The sequence below is a fragment of the Chiloscyllium plagiosum genome, unplaced genomic scaffold, assembly GCF_037043375.1.
Source record: "Chiloscyllium plagiosum isolate Xiang-an unplaced genomic scaffold, Cpla_swu_hap1 HiC_scaffold_24, whole genome shotgun sequence".
NCBI lineage: Eukaryota > Metazoa > Chordata > Chondrichthyes > Orectolobiformes > Hemiscylliidae > Chiloscyllium > Chiloscyllium plagiosum.
The window spans coordinates 64,112,867-64,132,912 of record NW_028270162.1 but is presented as its reverse complement, the minus strand read 5'-3'; the positions used below and the strand labels follow the sequence as shown (position 1 = coordinate 64,132,912).

The 20,046-nt window shown below is 42.8% G+C and overlaps 1 protein-coding gene across 1 annotated transcript; it reads left to right on the top strand.

Annotated features, from left to right (window-relative positions):
- The first annotated feature begins 12 nt into the window (after positions 1 to 12).
- gucd1 (guanylyl cyclase domain containing 1) lies at positions 13 to 19,599 on the top strand. The gene is made up of 6 exons (XM_088000267.1): positions 13 to 221; positions 313 to 397; positions 504 to 669; positions 3,451 to 3,542; positions 6,052 to 6,293; positions 18,137 to 19,599. The coding sequence occupies exons 1-6, from the start codon at positions 191 to 193 to the stop codon at positions 18,226 to 18,228; spliced, it is 708 nt and encodes a 235-aa protein (XP_087856393.1). The 5' UTR covers positions 13 to 190; the 3' UTR covers positions 18,229 to 19,599.
- The last annotated feature ends 447 nt before the right edge of the window (positions 19,600 to 20,046 follow it).

The following is a 20,046-nucleotide window of genomic DNA, read 5'->3' as shown; positions in this document are numbered from 1 at the left end:
CAGGCGGGTTCCGGGAAACGCCTCCTCCTGCTACAGGGGACGGCCAGAAGCTGCTGAGAGAATAAACAGCCGCTCCCTCCGCCAGGCCCAGCCTGCGGAGCTTGTCTCAGTGTCGAAGGGAGAGGGAGTAGCTGACAGGTCTGGGGGGGGGGGTTACCGAGTGGAACCTCCCCCCAGGGGAGTGGTCACCATGAAGCCCAGTGAGACGGAGATGCTGAGGGGTAGGTGTGGGTTTGGGGTGAGGGGGGTGAGGGGGGTAATGAAGGCGACGCCGCACTCACTCACTCACTCTCTCTGTCTCTCTCGCCTCAGGTGAGCTGGTTCAGTTGAATGTTCCTATCATTCAGCAATCCTTTCACTGGGACTGTGGACTCGCCTGCTCCAGGATGGTCCTGCAGTAAGTGGCACTCTTCCCCCCCCCCCCTCTGTGTAGCACCTCCTCACCCCTCTCCCGCTATAGGTCTTGTTTATTACATTATTCTCTCTCCTCCTCCTGTGTAAAGATATCTCCATCCTGTGAGTGACGAGGAATTCCAGACAGCCTGTTGGAGATTACAGCTCAGTGAAAGTGTCTGGACAATAGATCTGGCTTACCTGATGCAGCAATTTGGTGTTATGCACAGATTCTGCACACAGACACTGGGAGTTGACAAGGGCTATCGATACCAGGTGAGCTGTTCACTGTTCCTCACATGCACTGAACATAATGGCAGGATCAAAATTTCGATTGATTTGTTGAACAGGGTCTTGTATCACAGGATTCACAAGAAACAGAAGGTGCTCATTGTTTCTGCAGTCATTTCCTAGTGCCAATCCCCCACTTTTTGCCCATATACTTGCACACATTTTGTATTCAAATAATCATCCAAAGCCCTCTTGAATGCCGCAATTCGACATGCATCATCACATTTCCAGGCATAATTTTTACTTTTCACATCTTTTCACTCCCCAGTTGCCTGGATGAGTGACTTAAGAAGGTAGAAACAATGACTGCAGATGCTGGACACAAGATTCTGGATTAGTGGTGCTGGAAGAACACAGCAGTTCAAGCAGCATCCAAGGAGCAGCAAAATCAACGTTTCGGGCAAAAGCCCTTCATCAGCAATACAGGCAGAGAGCCTGAAGGGTGGAGAGATAACTGAGAGGAGGGTGGGGGTGTGGAGAAAGTAGCATAGAGTACAATAGGTAAGTGGGGGAGGGGATGAAGGTGATAGGCCGGGGGGGGAGGGTGGAGTGGATAGGTGGAAAAGAAGATAGGCAGGTAGGACAAGTCATGGGGACAGTGCTGAGGTGGGGGAAGGGGAAATGAAGAAACTGTTGAAGTCCACATTGATGCCCTGGGGTTGAAGTGTTCCGAGGCAGAAGATGAGGCGTTCTTCCTCCAGGCGAATGGTGGTGAGGGAGCGGCGGTGAAGGAGGCCCAGGACCTCCATGTCCTCGGCAGAATGGGAGGGGGAGTTGAAATGTTGGGCCATGGGGCAGTGTGGTTGGTTGGTGCGGGTGTCCCGGAGGTGTTTTTTTTTAGATTAGATTACATTACAGTGTGGAAACAGGCCCTTCGGCCCAACAAGTCCACACCGACCCGCCGAAGCGCAACCCACCCAAACCCCTACATTTACCCCTTACCTAACACTAGGGCAATTTAGCATGGCCAATTCACCTGACCTGCACATCTTTGGACTGTGGGAGGAAACCGGAGCACCCGGAGGAAACCCACGCAGACACGGGGAGAACATAAAGCGCTTTGCTAGGAGGCGTCTCGTCTCCCCAATGTAGAGGAAACCGCATCGGGAGCAACGGATACAATAAATGATATTGGTGGATGTGCAGGTACAACTTTGATGGATGTGGAAGGCTCCTTTAAGCTTGACATCATTCAGGGCAAAGCAACTCACTTGATTGGCACACACTCCTTCCACCATCACTCAGCTGCTATCTACAATAATGTACTATCTACAACATACGTTGCAAAATTCACCAAAGATCCTTACACTTTCCAACCCACAAACACTTCCATCTAGAAGGGCAAAGGCATGGGAACACTATCCACTGCAAATTCCCCTGCAAGCCATTCACCATCCAGACTGGGAAATGTATCGCCATTCCTGCATTGTCACTGGGTCACAATTTGGGAAGTTCCTCCCTAAGGGTATTGTGGGTCAACCTACAGCATGTGGACTGCCTTCTCAAGGGCAACTAGGAACAGACAATAAAATGCTAATCCAATGAGGGACATCCACAACTGAATTTAAGAAAATTCTTTACCCATGGGTGGCCCGTCACTCTGGTTAGCAGTGCTGCCCCACAACGCCTGGGACCCAGGTTCGATTCCAACCTCGGGCGACTGTCTGTGTAGAGTTTGCACAGTCTCCCTGTGTCTGTGTAGAGTTTGCACAGTCTCCCTGTGTCTGTGTGGGTTTCCTTTGGGTGCTTCGGTTACCTCCCACAATCCAAAGATGTGCAAGTTAGGTGAATTGGCCATGCTAAATTGCCCGTAGTGTTCAAGGATGTGTAGGTTAGATGCATTAGTCGGGTGTAAATATAGGGTGGGGGAATGGGTCCGGGTGGGTTACTCTTTAGAGGTCGGTGTGGACCTCTTGGACCGAACGGCCTGTTTCCACACTGTAGGGATTCTAATTCTAAATATACCCGTTTTCCCTCTTGTTGACATAAAGACTTGAGTTCCATCTTTCCTTTAATAATATACTAACTCCAGTCATTGCCTTCATGGTACAGACTCATACTGGCCCAAAGCCTCATTGGCATTCTGATTTGCGCTTGAGAAAGTGGCAAATCTACTGGCATGGTGTCTGATCCTGTTCCCGACCCATGATCAGTGTTGAATTGCTGTCCATGGGGCAGGAATAGGATCATCGGTTGAACTTGTATTTCTAACATAAAGCTAAATGAGGGAAGAATGGAGCATGTAACAAATGGGACCTGGCACACGCTCTTTAACTCTGCCATTCAGTAAATTGATGGTTAACCTTGGTCTTCACTATAATATTCAAATAAATCTTAGATCATAATGGGGAATATGCTGTTGGAAGCTGTTGCATACAAACTGACTCTGTGATAGACTTGAACCTTGACGGGAAACTTTTAGAAGAGATGTTAAGAAATGGCATTAATGGTCAAATTTAATTATAAAAGCCTTGTTTAAAATATTAATTTTAACACAAACCACTTTTACATTTTTGAAGTGGTTAATGGATTTGTTTTTGAAAAGAATTTTGAATTATTTGATTGGTTTATCAGCAAAACTATAGTGCAATGTTTATGTGCATTAAAGGTCATGATATCTGCATAATTTGTGGATGAGATTCCCTAGGTTATGGATGTATCTATCTAGATTTGCCTGTGCCACATCGGAATATCTGTTGAATTATTTCATAGGGCTTTGCGATATGATTTCTCTTTGAGAAGTGACTTGCCCTTTCCTTTCCTCAGTCTTTCTATCGGAAACATTTCGAGACTGAAGAGGACCGGGTTAATCAGCTGTTTTCTCAAGCTGAAGCAAATGGAGTTCGTGTAGAAAAGAGGTAGGGGCCTGGTGTCCTGTGTTTATTCATGACCTGACTCCATGGGAAAGGCAGTGCCTATTTATTTACAAGCTGCTGAGATTGGCAGTGCATCTGGAGGGTGGGTTGGGTGAGGTCATCAGTAGGATGGTTGGCTGATAAAGTCGAGGGGAAAATTTGAGAAGGGGGAGAGATTTAGTCTGTCAGAAATCACAATTAAATTCTAATGTCAGAACTGCTAACTTTTTATTCACCTCATGTATTACGTGAGTGAAAAATAAATGACAATGTAAGGACCCCTGGTAAACACCAGGTTATTTGCTTGTCAGAACACAGTGTTCTCTGGTAAACACAGTGTTCTCTGGTAAACACCAGGTTATTTGCTTGTCAGAACACAGTGTTCTCTGGTGGCTGAATGTTGGTTGCATGTATTTTTGAACTGACCTGTCAGGACATGTTGAGATGTTACCCTGAGGCAACTGGGAATTGAACCTGGATCTTGCACATTGACCCTTGAGAATCTTGTTGGCTAGTTTCTAAAGGCTTTAATATTGCACAGCAGCTCCAACACGTCTGGGTTCAGCAGTTTTTAACCTCTGAGCATTGGCCTGCTCAGAATAAATGAATTGTATTCTATTGTATGCTGATGATATGTTTGATTGGATTTGTTATCCTGTGTTTATATCAGGAGTTTAAACAACTCCTCTCTTCTCCTCCCCCTCCCCCCCCCCCCCCCCCCCAAGAGCTTTTCTTGAGGACAACTTTTTAATTTTTCAGGGGTTATTTTTCCCTGATTGGTCACTGCCACAATTCACTTTTCCCAAGTGTTTTGAGGGTGTTCAGGATTGAATTTTCCTACCTTCCTCGCTCAAAACAAACATTGGTGTGTTTAATTATTCTCTGCATATGTTCAAATACTTGTATCTTGTATTAAAAATCTCCAGTCCAATGCACATTTCCCATTTATTTCCTGCTTTATATTTGAATTGTGCTTGAATTATGTTACTGTGGTCTACCTGCTTCCAGGATACTGTATCTCTTTGTAACCTGCTCACTGGGCAGTGATTGGAAAGCATCAAATAACAATGAGTCTCCCATCTCCACTGTCTTTGATGTTGAGAGATATCAGGAAGCATTTGGAAAGGTGAATAACATGCTTTCCTTTATTGATGGAGGACAGGAATAAGGAAAACTTGTTAGAATTTTACAGTGTTAAGACTGTATGTATCTGGACTGATTCACTAAGTGGTGGTGGTAGTTGGGGCAAGCAGGGGGGAGTTGTCCTTTGAGAATAACTTGAAAAAATTTGGTCTTCAACTTTCTTGAGTTTTGAGTCAAGATTCTGAAAGGGCAGACTCAGAGCCTCCCCACATAGTGGAGACAAAACACAAGGAGATCAAGCTCTGGACAAGGATTTAGTCTAGGAGATAAACGATAAGGAGAAAGTTCTTCGCTCAATAGATTATGAATCTTTTGGAATTCTCTACCCCACAGGGTTGTGGCTGAGCAGGTCATCACATACATGGCCTCTTCTCCCTCTTGAATTCCTGCTTTGAAAGCTCCTTTTATTTCCCAACACTTGCTGTTTTTCTGGGCTGCTTCACTTCTGATGTCTTTCCAAAGCCTGTTATATGCCACGTGTCTTCTCTTTGTGTTCTTCTTTCTGATTTCCCTCACTGTCTTCCTATTCCTGGAAATTTCTTTGAGAGATCCTGGCCGCGCAGCAGCCCAAATTATCATGAATTCATTCCACAAATATGTGTGACCACTTCTGATGCCTGTATTCACATCGCTCAAATTGCTGTCATCCCTCACCAACACTGTCTCTCAGTTGCTTGTTGCCTCCTGTTTTCAATACTAATCTTCTTATTTCACTCTGTCCCATGAGCCACTTCATCATATATCACAGCACAGTCTTTCCCTTCATAAAGCTCCTAACACTTGCAGGTCAGCAATACTGGCGATTCCTATTAATGTATCATGTGTTTTATGCACAGCATGTATTTCTGATAACTAGTTGTTTTGTCACTCTTACATCCTGCTGTACTTTGTACATCTTCTGATCCCCCTTGGAACTACACAATGGCCCTTGCAAGTATTTAAACCCTAAAGTAAATGCAGATGTTTTATAGTTTTGGCTTTTACTCATATTAAGTTGATCCATTTTTACTTTCACGTTTTGTTTTCTATGAGCTATTGACACACAAACTAGATTCTAAAGAAGGAAATTTCCCAGTTTCTTCTTGAGGAGGATGTCTCCCTTTGAGCTGGCGAGCAATAGGCCATGGAGTGTTCCAAAGCAAGCGGGAGCCCTTGCTGACTGAGTTTGCTCTCATCCAGCAGCAATGCTAATAGTGGTCACAACACACATTCCATACAACCTAGGAGCCTGGAGAAATGGCAAACATTGTAGAGGAGCTAAGAGACACTTGAGCCAAGGTTTGGGACCCCACCTCTTAGTGCCTATAAGATTGTGTCTGTTCCCTTGTTTGACAGAAGCTGAGTTGCTCTGTATCTGTCTCTGGAACAGGTCTGTCACCATTCAGGAGATCCAGCAGCACCTATCTAAGGAGCACGTGATCATCGTCCTAGTGAATGCAGTCCTGCTTGTCTGTGACCTCTGTTCAGCTCCGGTCAAGTTCTGTTGCCTCCTGCCCATTGGACAGAAATGTTTCTGCAGGAAGCCAGACTATCAAGGCCATTTCATTGTGGTGTGTGGCTACAACAGGAACTCGGGCTGCATCTTCTACAACAACCCAGCGTATGCTGACAGTAAGTGAAACTCAACAATCCACTACAGGAGAAAGGAAAAACATCCTCTAATCTACGAGTCATACAGATGTACAGCATGGAAACAGACCCTTCGGTCCAATCCGTCCACGCCGAACAGATATCCCAATCCAATCTAGTCCCACCTGCCAGCACCTGGCCCATACCTCTCCAAACCCTTCCTATTCATATACCCATAAGTCATTAACAAAACCTCACCATTACCCCACTAATTTCACTCTTCCTTCCAGTCTCCAACAGCAGTCATGGAACTGACTAGAGAAGAAACTATTTTATATCTTGTCTTGTGTAATGAGACAATGTTGATTAATAATCTCTTAGGGACCTTCTAAAGAAGATCGGTCATAATCTAGTTTCCACATTGAGGTCTTGTGTGACAGTTACCATAGAGAATAGAAGCAGAAGGAGGCCATTCATTCCTTCAAGTCTGCCTACCATTCAATATGATCATGGCTGATTACTAACTCAGTCCCCTGTCCCCACTTTCTCCCCATGCCCTTTGATAAGAACTAAATCTAACTCCTCCTTGAAGACATTTAATGTTTTGGTTTCAACCATTTTCTGTGGTAGTGAATTCCACAGGCTCCCAACTCTGTGTGAAGAAATTTCTCCTCCTCTGAGTCCTAAAAGGCCTACCCCATATCCTTAGATAAAATGTAAAATTAACCTGTTAAAATTAAAACCAATTATCTAGGTATTGGGAAGAGTTGACTGAGATAAATAGGAATTTAGTTACAGTACAATTTTTTGTTTTAAAGTTTGACAATTTTCAATGAATATTCTTTGTAAAATAAAATCTCACTGGGAAAACTGTGCTGAAATATCAAGGTGAAGATTAGTTTAAGAGGCTGTATAATTTTTGCCAAGAATGGCAGTAGAGCCAAAAGTGGATGGCCAGAAACAATGCTGAAACTGGGGGGAAAATAAAATGAGAGTAAACTTTTAAGAAATTATAAAAATAACTTGAGTTTTAAATATGTAAGATAAAATGGCCAAATTCCCAGAGGTCTGATCACTCCTTAGATGACTGGTCTGAAGGACACCACGTCTCTAGTAGGGGGAGAGGTTGAAAAGATGAGATCTTCATGGTGACCTCAGCTGGTATGGAAACTGAATCCACGCTGTTGATGTTGGTCTGCATCTCAAACCAGCCATGTCGCTAACTGAGCAAAACTGAGATGGGGGAGATACTAAACGAGTTTTTTGTATCAGTGTTTACTGAGGAGAGGATATGGATGATAGAGAATTTGCGGAAATAAATAGCCACATCTTGAAAAATGTCCATATAACAGTGAAGGTGCTGCTGAATGTCTTAAAATGCATAGAGGTAGATAAATCCCCAGGACCTGATCAGATGAATCCAGAATTCTTATGGGAAGCTAGGGAAGTGATTGCTAGGCCCCTTGCATATTTGTATCATCAATAACCACAGATGCGATGTCTGAAGACTGGAGATTGGCTAGCATGGTGGCACAATTTAAAAAAAGGTAATAAGAAAAAGCCAGGGAACTAGAGACCACTGAGCCTGACATCAGTGGTGGGTAAGTTGTTGGAAGGAATCCTGAGGGATAGGATTTACATGTGTTTGGAAAGTCAAAGACTAATTGGAATAGTCAGCATGGTTTTGTGCATGGGAAATTGTCTCCTACTAACTTGATTTTTTTTTTTGAAGAAGTAATGAAGAGGATTGATGTGGGCAGAGTAGTGGACATAATCTATATGGACTTTAGTAAGGCATTCGACAAGGTTCCTCTTGGTAGACTGGTTAGCAAGATTAGATCACATAGAATGCAGGGAAAACCAGCCGTTTGGATACAGAACTGGCTCGAAGGTAAAAGACAGGATGGTAGTGGAGGGTTGCTTTTCAGGCTGGCGACCTGTGACTAGCAGTGTGTCACAAGAATCTGTGCTGGGTCCACTGCCTTTTATATAAATGGTTTGGATGTGAACATAGGAGGCATAGTTAATAAGTTTGCAGATGACACCAAAATTGACAGTGTAATGGACAGTGAAGAAGGTTACCTCCAGAGTACAACAGGATCTTGATCAGATGAGTCAATGGGCTACGGAGTGGCAGATAAAGTTAACTTGGATAAATGTGAGGTGCTGTATTTTGGAAAGACAAATCCGGGCAGACTTCTACACTTAATGAGACGAAAGTGAGTACTACAAATGCTGGACATCAGAGTCAAGAGTGTGGAGCTGGAAAAGCACAGCAGGTCAGGCAGCATCCAAGGAGCAGGAATAATAGGAATTCCTGATAAAGGGCTTTTGACCAAAACATTGATTTTCCTGCTTCTTAGATGCTGTCTGATCTGCTGTGCTTTTCCAGCACCACGCTCCTGACTTCTACACTTAATGATAAGATCCTGGGAAGAGTTGCTGAACAAAGAGATCTTGAGGTGCAGGTTCATGGTTCCTTGAAAATGGAGTCTCAGGTAGACTGGATAGAGAAGGCATTTGTGATGCTTGCTTTTTATTGGTCAATGCATTGAGTAAAGCAGTTGGGGGGATCATGTAGCAGCTGTACAGAACGTTGGTTGGGCCACTTTTGGAATACTGCATGCAATTCTGATCTCCCTCTTATCAGAAGGATGTTGTGAAACTTGAAAGGGTTCAGAAAAGATTCACGATGATGTCGACAGGGTTGGAGGATTTGAGCTATAGGGAGAGGTTGAATACGCTGGGCTGTTTTCCCTGGAGCATCGGAGACTAATGGGTGACCTTTATAGAGATTTACAAAATCATGAGAATGAATCATAGGATGAATAACTGAGATCTTTGTCCCAGGGTAGGGGAGTCCAAAACTAGAGGGCATAGGTTTAAGGTGAGAGGGGAATCGTTTGTAAGGATCTAAGGGGCAATTCTTTCACACACAGGGTGGTGCATGTACAGAAGGAGCTGTCAGAAAAGGATTCTGGGTACTCTAAGATGGAGGACGGTAACAATTTCTGGCTGTAAGAGCTGCTCCTTTTTTTTTTTTGAGGTATTTTAGGTGTTGGAGGAGATTTCCTCAAACTCCAGGAGCAGCAATTCCTGTTTTATATGCTGTTGTGTTGTTTTGGAACTTTGGAAAAAAAAGTCAAAACAATAGTTTTAAAAGGGAGAAGAGCAGACAAAGGAAGCACATGGTGAGGACAGTGCACAGTTACCGCCTTGGTGTTTGAATTCATGTATCGCTGGACATCGGAGTGCATCTGGGAAAATTAACAAACAGTCAAATTCACAACTAATCTTGGAGGAACTGTTGTGCGAAGTTCACAACACAGAATCAGATAAGTTAATTGTTGTTTTAAGTCTGTCCAAGAGAGAGGCTGCAATAGTGAGTATAGTGGATTCTTTCTTGATAAGTCTCTTGATTAAACTTAAATTAATAGCTATGGCTTATATTTTAACCTGGGGCAATGTTTACAGAGGAATAAGACGGTGTTATTTTCTGGGTCTGTAAGAGCAAAAATGGCCTTTGCAGTGATATGTACTTCTTGTCAGATGTGGGAGTTTAAAGAGAGTTTAAGGGTTACTGGGATTATATCTGCTATAAATGCTGTTGGATGCGAATCTTATCAGAGCGAGTGGAGCGATTGGAGAGACCGATAGAAGCGATGAGCAATTTGCAACAGCAACAGTATGTGATGTATGGCAGTTGTAGGAAGGGGGGAAAGTCTCAGATACAGTCACATAGTTAACTCCAGGAAGGGTAAGAGAGGTAGGAGCTAGTGCAGGAGTCTCTTGTGGATATATCCATTTCAAACAGGTATGCTGTTTTGGTAAATGTAGGGGGTGATGGATTCTCGGGGAACATAATACCAGAAACTTAGCTAATGTGCTGAGACTGGCTCTAATGCAACGAGGGATACGTCAGCTTCCAAGAGATCAATTGTGTTAGGGCATTCTGTAGTCAGAGGTGTAGACAGACGTTTCTGTGGCCAGCAGAGAAAAAGCAGAATGGTGTGTTGTTTCCCTGGTGCCAGGATCAAGGATGTCTCAGAGAGGGTGCAGAATGTTCTCACAGGTGAGTGGGGCCAGCAGGAGGTCATTGTCCACATTGGAACCAACGACATTGGTAGGGAAAAGATTGAGACTCTGAAGGAAGATTACAGAGAGTTAGGCAGAAATTTAAAAAGGTCTTCAAGGGTAGTAATATCTGGAATACTCCCGGTGCTACGAGCTAGTGAGGGCAGGAATAGGAAGATCGAACAGATGAATGCATGGCTGAGGAGCTGGTGTATGGGAGAAGGATTCACATTTTTGGATCATTGGAATCTCTTTTGGGGTAGAAATGACCCGTACAAGAAGGACGGATTGCACCTAAATTGGAAGGGGACTAATATACTGGCAGGGAAATTTGCTAGAACTGCTTGGGAGGATTTAAACGAGTAAGGTGGGGAGTGGGACCCAGGGAGATAGTGAGGAAAGAGATCGCTCTGAGACGGGTACAGCTGAGAAGAGAAGTGAGTCAAACAGTCAGGGCAGGCAGGGACAAGGTAGGACTAATAAATTAAACTGCATTTATTTCAATGCAAGGGGCCTAACAGGGAAGGCAGATGAACTCTGGGTATGGTTAGGAACATGGGACTGGGATATCATAGCAATTATGGAAACATGGCTCAGGGATGGGCAGGACTGGCAGCTTAATGTTCCAGGATACAAATGCTACAGGAAGGATAGAAAGGGAGGCAAGAGAGGAGTGGCATTCTTAATAAGGGATAGCATTACAGCTGTGCTGAGGGAGGATATTCCCGGAAATACATCCAGGGATGTTATTTGGGTGGAACTGAGAAATAAGAAGGGGATGATCACCTTATTGGGATTGTATTATAGACCCCCTAATAGTCAGAGGGAAATTGAGAAACAAACTTGTAAGGAGATCTCCACTATCTGTAAGAATAACAGGGTAGTTGTGGTAGGGGATTTTAACTTTCCAAACATCGACTGGGACTGCCATAGTGTTAAAGGTTTAGATGGATAGGAATTTCTTAAGTGCATACAAGACAATTTTCTGATTCAGTATGTGGATGTACCTACTAGAGAAGGTGCAAAACTTGACCTACTCTTGGGAACTAAGGCAGGGCAGGTGACTGAGGTGTCAGTGGGGGAGCACTTTGGGGCCAGCGACCATAATTCTATTCGTTTTAAAATGGTGATGGAAAAGGATAGACCAGATCTAAAAGTTGAAGTTCTAAATTGGAGAAAGGCTAATTTTGATGGTATTAGGCAAGAACTTTTGAAAGCTGATTGGAGGCAGATGTTTGCAGGTAAAGGGATGGCTGGAAAATGGGAAGCCTTCAGGAATGAGATAACGAGAGTCCAGAGACAGTACATCCCTGTCAGGGTGAAAGGAAAGGCTGGTAGTTATAAGGAATGCTGGATGACTAAAGAAATTGAGGGTTTGGTTAAGAAAAAGAAGGAAGCATATGTCAGGTACAGACAGGATAGATCGAGTGAATCCTTAGAGTATAAAGGCAGTAGGAGTATACTTAAGAGGGAAATCAGGAAGGCAAAACGGGGACGAGATAGCTTTGGCAAATAGAATTAAGGAGAATCCAAAGGGGTTTTACAAATACATTAAGGACAAAAGGGTAAGTAGGGAGAGAATAGGGCCCCTCAGAGATCAGCAAGGTGGCCTTTGTGTGGAGCCACAGAAAATGGGGGAGATACTAAATGAATATTTTGCATCAGTATTTACTGTGTAAAAGGCTATGGAAGGTATAGACTGTAGGGAAATGGATGGTGACATCTTGCAAAATGTCCAGATTACAGAGGAGGAAGTGCTGGATATCTTGAAACGGGTAAAGGTGGGTAAATCTCCAGGTGTACCTGAGAACTCTGTGGGAAGCTAGAGAAGTGATTGCTGGGCCTGTTGCTGAGATATTTGTATCATCGACAGTCACAGGTGAGGTGCCGGAAGACTGGAGGTTGGCAAACGTGGTGCCACAGTTTAAGAAGGGTAGTAAAGACAAGCCAGGAACTATAGACCGGTGAGCATGACCTCGGTGGTGGGCAAGTTGTTGGAAGGAATCCTGAGGGACAGGATGAACATGTATTTGGAAAGGCAAGGACTGATTAGGGATAGTCAACATGGCTTTGTGTGTGGGAATTCATGTCTCACAAACTGGATTGAGTTTTTTGAAGAATAAACAAAGATGATTGATGAGGGCAGAGCAGTAGATGTGATCTATATGGACTTCAGTAAGGCGTTTGACAAGGTTCCCCATCGGAGACTGATTAGCAAGGTTAGATCTCATGGAATACAGGGAGAACTAGCCAGTTGGATACAGAACTTGCTCAAAGGTAGAAGACAGAGGGTGGTGGTGGAGGGTTGTTTTTCAGAATGGAGGCCTGTGACCAGTGGAGTGCCACAAGGATCGGTGCTGGGTCCTCTACGTTTTGTCATTTACATAAATGATTTTGTGCAAGCATAAGAGGTAGTTAGTAAGTTTGCAGATGACACCAAAATTGGAGGTGTAGTGGACAGCGAAGAGGGTTACCTCAGATTACAACAGGATCTGGACTAGATGGGCCAATGGGCTGAAAAGTGGCAGATGGAGTTTAATTCAGATAAATGCGAGGTGCTGCATTTTGGGAAAGCAAATCTTAGCAGGACTTATACACTTAATGGTAAGATCCTAGGGAGTGTTGCTGAACAAAGAGACCTTGGAGTGCAGGTTCATAGCTCCTTGAAAGTGGAGTCGCAGGTAGATAGGATAGTGAAGAAGGCGTTTGGTAAGCTTTCCTTTATTGGACAGAGTATTGAGTACAGGAGTTGGCATGTCATGTTGCGGCTGTACAGGTCATTGGTTAGGCCACTGTTGGAATATTGCGTGCAATTCTGGTCTCCTTCCTATCGGAGAGATGATGTGAAACTTGAAAGGGTTCAGAAAAGATTTACAAGGATGTTGCCAGTGTTGGAGGATTTGAGCTACAGGGAGAGGCTGAACAGGCTGGGGCTGTTTTCCCTGGAGCATCGGAGGCTGAGGGGTGACCTTGTAGAGGTTTACAAAACTATTGAGGGGCATGGATAGGATAAATAGACAAAGTATTTTCCCTGGGGTTGGGGAGTCCAGAACTAGAAGGCATAGGTTTAGGGTGAGAGGGGAAAGATATAAAAGAGACCTAAGGGGCAACTTGTTCACGCAGAGGGTGGTATGTGTATGGAATGAGCTGCCAGAGGATATGGTGGAGGCTGGTACAATTGCAGCATTTAAGAGGCATTTGGATGGGTATATGAATAGGAAGGGTTTGGAGGGATATGGGCTGGGTGTTGGCAGGTGGGACTAGATTGGGTTGGGATATCTTGTTGGCATGGACGGGTTGGACCGAAGGGTCTGTTTCCTTGCTGTACATCTCTATGACAAAGTGGTGGAGACTGGTACAATTGCAACCTTTAAAAGGTTAAAAATCACAACACCAGGTTATAGTCCAACAGGTTTAATCCAAAGCACAGTAGCTTTTGGAGCAACGCTCCTTCATCAGGTGGTAGTGGAGGGCTCAATCCTAACACAGAATTTATAGTAAAAATTTACAGTGTGATGTAACTGAAATTTTACATTGAAAAATTGATTGTCTGTTGAGTTTTTCATCTGTTTGAATACCATGATAGTTTCACTTCTTTCATGTGTAAATCACAAAACCTTTTTAAAAAAAGTTGCATTCTCAGGTTAGCTGTTAACAATGTTGATAGCTAAACAATATGTTGTCGAGCTATCACCATTGTTAGCAGCTAACCTGAGAATGCAACTTTTTAAAAAAAGGTTTTGTGATTTACACATGACAGAAATGAAACTATCATGATATTCTAACAGAAAAAAGACTTAACAGACAATCAATTTTTCAATGTAAAATTTCAGTTACATCACACTGTAAATTTTTACTATAAATTCTGTTAGGATTGAGCCCTCCACTGCCACCCGATGAAGGAGCGTCGCTCCGAAAGCTTGTGTGCTTCCAATTAAACCTGTTGGACTATAACCTGGTGTTGTGTGATTTTTAACTTTGTACACCCCAGTCCAACACCAGCATCTCCAAATCCAGCCTTTAAAAGGCATCTGGACGATATGAATAGTAAGCATATATAGGGATATGGGCCAAGTGCTGGGAAATAGAACTAGATTTATTAAGGATATCTGGTTGACATCTATCAGTTGGACCGAAGGATCTCTTTCCATACAGTAAGAGTTGTAAGTCCCACTCCAGGACAGGAGATTTTATTTTGACACTGCCAAAAAAAGTGGATAATTGTCTGATTCTTCCGAAATAGCCATGGCAGGTAGTAACAATGGGACAGATGCTCTAACCATTTGCATCTCTCTTCAAAAGTGACAATGATCCCAAGCAAACTATAGCTAATTCTGGATAGAGTGGAGAAATTAATGGGACTAAAGACTGACAAATCCCCTCAAATGGTGACATTCTGGGATTTTAAAACCATGCCCCTATGGTTTGGAAGTCAGCAAACATAACATTATTTAAGAAAAAAGGGAGAATAAAAAGGGAACTACAAACCTGTTAGCCATCGGGAAAAGTCCACTATTTAAGGAAATGATAACAATGCACTTAGAAAATCATCATATGATTATGTTGGCACTTCCTAATCATATGATATAGGAATTGCATTTGACAGGTCTATTAATAGTTGTGTGTGGATATAACTAACAGGGCAGATAGAGGTAATACCTAAAAGACACATGATAATGGGCCACACAAAAGATTATTGCAAAAAAGGGTCATGGTCTTGTAGATAAGATGTTAATAATAAGACAAAGTAGAGATAAACAGCTTCTCTTCACATTAATAGGTTGTTAACAATGGGATACCGTAAGGTTCATTGCTGGAGCCATAACTATTTAAAACCTTTATTAATGCCTTAAGTGAATGGACCTAGTACAATTTATTTAAATATGAAACTGTGTGTAAAACTATGCTATGTGGAGGATGCAAAGGAGCATGGATAGGTTGAGCATAAGCATGGAGGTGGCAGATGGCAATATACTGTGGGTAAGGGAGAATAGAAAACAGAATATTTTTAAACTGGTGAAAAACAATTAAATATTGGCAAGTGAATAATGGTAACTTTTTAAAATAATAAATTCATGGGATGTGCACTTTGGCTGAGCCAGCATTTATTACAATCTTAAGGTGTTGGTAAGATGCCTTTTTTGAATTCCTGCAGCTGATTTGGTGTTGACCTAAAGTGCCATTAAGGATCCCAGAATTTTGACCCAGTGACTCTGAAGAACAATGATATATCATAGACAGGTGTATCTGCAGTAAGCAAATTGGTGAGGATGAGGTCAAGTAAGCTTTTCCCTCAAGTTTCACCTGTTGCAGGCCAAGACTTGTATTCCAGGCTGATGGTGTCCCAAATACAATTATAATGCTACAGCTGAGCCACTCTGTGATAGACATTGAAATCTCTTATCCAGAAGACATTTTGTACCCTTGCAACCCTCAGAGCTTTCTCAGTGTTAAATATGGAGGAGTACCAATTCATCAGTTGATTGACAGTATGTGGTAATCAGCAGGAAGTTTCCTTGCATATGTCTGATCTAATGCCATGAGATGTCATGGCATCTAGTCCATGTTGAGGACTCCTAGGCAACTCCCTCCTGCTGTATTCCACAGCGCCATAATCTTGGAAAGGACCATGAAGGTGGTGCCTGTCTGGGAAATTGTCAGGTATGATTACATGAGAATGATGGTCATTCTGTTGTTTGACTAATCTGTGAGACACCTCCCAATTTTGGCACTAGCCCTCAGATGTTAGTAAGGATGACTTCACAGGATCAACAGGATTATTTGTTGTTTTTGGTGCCAAGATTAATGCTAGTTGGTCCATCTAGTTTCTTTTTGTTTCTGAGACAAAACAGTTGATAAATCTGAGTGGCTTGCAACCCTTTTCATATGGGTTTTTTGTGACAATCTGACATGGTTTCACGGTCATCATTAAACACGTAATTCCAGATTTCTGCTTTGATAGGATACAAACCTGGGTCTCTGTATTTTATGCCCCATGACAATGACACTATGCCAGCATGTCTCCTTTAGCCTTTATTGTAAGGGATTCAATTATTAGATAAACAAATAGTAGTGATGGCCTCGTACTTAGGGCCAATTGCCGTTAGACAATTAACCCAGAGACCAAGGTAATGTTCTGAGCACCTAGGCTTAAAACCTGCCATGGCAGATGGTGGAATTTGAATTCAATAATAACCATGAAGCCAATTGTCTCTTTCACTAATGTCCTTTAGGGAAGGAAATCTGCCATCCTTACATACCTCATTCCATGTGGTTAACTCTTAGGCAATAAATAAGTAACAAGGGATGCCCACATCCCATGAAGAAATAAAATAAGGAAATTTACCAGCAATTGAACCTCAATGAGCTTGTTCAGGACAATTATTAGACTTTTGAATCTTGAGGGATGTTGGGATAAGGTGAGAAAGTTGGATTTGACGTATGTGCTCAGGTCTGATGTGACAAATTGAGCTTGAGATGTTGGACTCCTGCTCCTACTTACTGTAGTCCATCCAGCTTAGAGCAATTCATAGTCCCTTCACAGATCATCTCTGAAAGGTCCAAGGACTTTGCAGTTTTTTAACGTCCTTAATGATAATCAGGATGTTCCAAAACACTGAGGTTATTTTGAAATATTCACTAGAACTTCAAGCTGAAATACTTAAAGAACTGTGAATGCTGGAAATCTGAAAAAAAAAGCTGGAAAATCTCAGCAGGTCTAGTAGCATCTGTGCTGAGAAAACAGTTGTTTCAGAACCAGAGAAATCGGAAGGAAAAGAAATTAGTTAATGGTTCGGGTTCAGTGACGCCAACTCTGATTTCTCTCCATAGATGGTGCCAGACCTGCTGTGATTTTGCAGCAATTTACGTTTTGGCTATCTCTAAGTGAAGCTGCCCTGAAAGTGGTGGGATTGTGCAGGGGAAGCTGCCTGTCAGTGATGTGTGTTAACTGAAGGTTCGATGGCAGTTGCTGAAATGCAGTAAAATCTTGATTAATGGAACTAGCCTAGTGGTAACAATGAACCATTGTTGATTGTGCTAAAAACCCACCTGGTTCAGTGATGTCCTTTTATGGAAGGAAACTTGTCATCCTTACCTGGTCTGACCTACATGACTCCGGACACACTCAAAGGGGTCATCTGGACAAATGGGCTGGGAAATATATGCAGTTTAGCCAATGATTCCACATCACGTCAATTGATAAAGTAAAAAGAATGACCAGTGTCTGGGGAAACTTTATATCCATCTGAGGGAACCGTTTCCCAGCTGATATTGGTATGCATAGAAACTAGGCAATCTGTCTTTTGGAAATGGTGCTTGTGAAATCGAGAGAATTCATTTTCCCATCGCTTTATTACTTTTTATTAGTTCAAACCATCTCAATGAGTATTTCAGTGGAAAGATGCTGGGGGAAGGAATTGAATGTTCAATGATTTTCCCCTTTAAGTTGTGTTACCTGTTCTCATTCCTCCTTTTAACACAAGTCAATTCTCTGCAATCCCCCTCACTTTAACTAAATTTTGTTGCCCTTATCCTTTTTTGAGGGCTGATTATGAGGGCTACAGTTTGGATTGCATTTGGCACCAGCAGCCTGAGCTAGGGAAGGGGGAACTGTGGTGTATCATTCTGGCTGACTGTGAGCTTTACCTTGGCCTATGACCACTCCATTCTAAAAGTGACTCTAACCAGGCACATCGGCTGTCAGTCCCAGTCTGATATTATCCAGTAGCTTGAGGGAGAGGTATGGAGGAAAAAACACAAAATTGGGATGGATTTTGAGTTGTTCATTGATATTTGCCTTGTTTTTTCAGGAGTCTGCTGCACAACTGTAAGTAACTTCAATGAGGCCCGCATGAGCTATGGGACAGATGAAGACATTCTGTTTGTTTACAAAGACAGCTGATTACAGTATCGCAGTGGATGGCCCTAACAGCATGTCAAACACATACTACCTAAGGACGTGAGATGGTGGCATTGCAATGCATTCCTCACTTTGCACAGTGCGAATCTGATTTCTGTCACAGTACTGCACCTATTCTCTCTCTTCGTTCCTGATGGTCGCTGATTGGACAGACCCCGTATGTGACTCCTTTCATTCTACAGTAAGCTTGCTGTGGAGTCTTCCTGGAAAAGTCGGGTTCTGGAGAAAAATAACTTCTTCTAGCCTGGGAAGATGGCCATCCCATCAGGTTTCCATTGCCTGCTCCGCTTGATGCTCACAAACCACTTAGAACTCAACTGGTTTTAAATACCAGTCAAAACTGTATGCTCCTATATTTTAGGCCTTCCTATAGAACTGAGGAGAGCTTGAATTCTTGTAAATGCTTTGGGTTCATCTGCCAAAAGTGCTGCTATGTAATTCTTTTCTTAGGGGTAGAAGGTGAGGACTAATGGGCACAAATGCTCTTGGAATTCAGTACAGTACAGTCATTTGTTGGTTGCTTTCTTTCTTTGCATAGATGACCTTGAGTCAGGCAGGGTCAATCCCCTCTAGCTGTGAGGGTCACCAGCCTTGACAAGTCCAGCTGAGGCCATGGGTAGGTTAAAATGGGAGCTGGGCATTGAGAATGTAAAAGCCTTACCCTTCACTTTACAAGATGGTACAGTCTAGGACCTGCACTGTGCTAGCAGCCCATAACCCCATTAGGAACCTGAACTGTAGAACAGTCTATAGGTTGGTCTCAGTCTCTGGCATGAGAGAGCAGAACCTAGTCAACTGAACCCACCTCCGCCTGGACTGAGACCTCTATTGATCTGCCTGTCAAATAGGATTATGCACAAAATGTTAAATGGGAAACTGTTTCTGAAAGCTTTTTAAAAAGAAATTATGCTTGGCAAAGAAATATCTTTAATTTTATAAAGGAAGATCTGTCACAACCAATCTGCTTTGCAAACTTAGATTATTCAAAAGGTTATCCGTGCCTCAATGTAGAAACTTGTTGCACCTTAAAACATCAAGGATGCCAGTCCCTAATGGTGATTCACCACTAACTCCTCCTCCTACCACACCAAATTTTTCGATTTGAGTAAATTTGCATTCTAAGCCCCTTTTGGCTTAGTCCTTTGGTTCTAAAGCCTCAAGTGTGAATTATTCTTCGGGCACATCATTAACGCCGTGAACTGGTGATAAATCTGAACTTTAACCCCACAAGCCTGAGTTATTGATGCAGCTCATTCACTCCCATTTTTAGTTCACAGCATTCTGTTTTCAACACATTTGTAATTGGGTTAATTTGAAATCATTGCATCTCATTAAACGGTGATTTGATACATATTCCAGACTGGATTTTTCAATTATCTTGGACAAATATTAAATTATAGGGGGCTTCAGTGAAATCCCAGTGAGAAGCTTGGTTTTCAAGTTACCTTGTCTGGGAGGTGCTAATGGATTGTAAGCACTGGAATTCCCACTGTTTCACCTTCCTTGAGGCTCCACAGCTTCACTTTACCTGTCAAACTTTGGCCTGATTGTGTTTCTATGAAATAGCCTTTCAGAACAAGCTGTTCTGCAGTTACTGGTTAATGGCTTGTGCCTTACAAATGTACAGTATTGAGGAATGCAGTTAAATACAATATGTACAATTTTTAGTAAAGAGATATTGGTGTTACTGCAGCTTGTACATGAACAATACAGCAAGTTGACAAACCTCAGCTGGAGTACAAGGCAGCAGCAGCAGGTTTCTTGCTGTTACAGTTTTACCTGTTTTCATTTGTTCCTAAT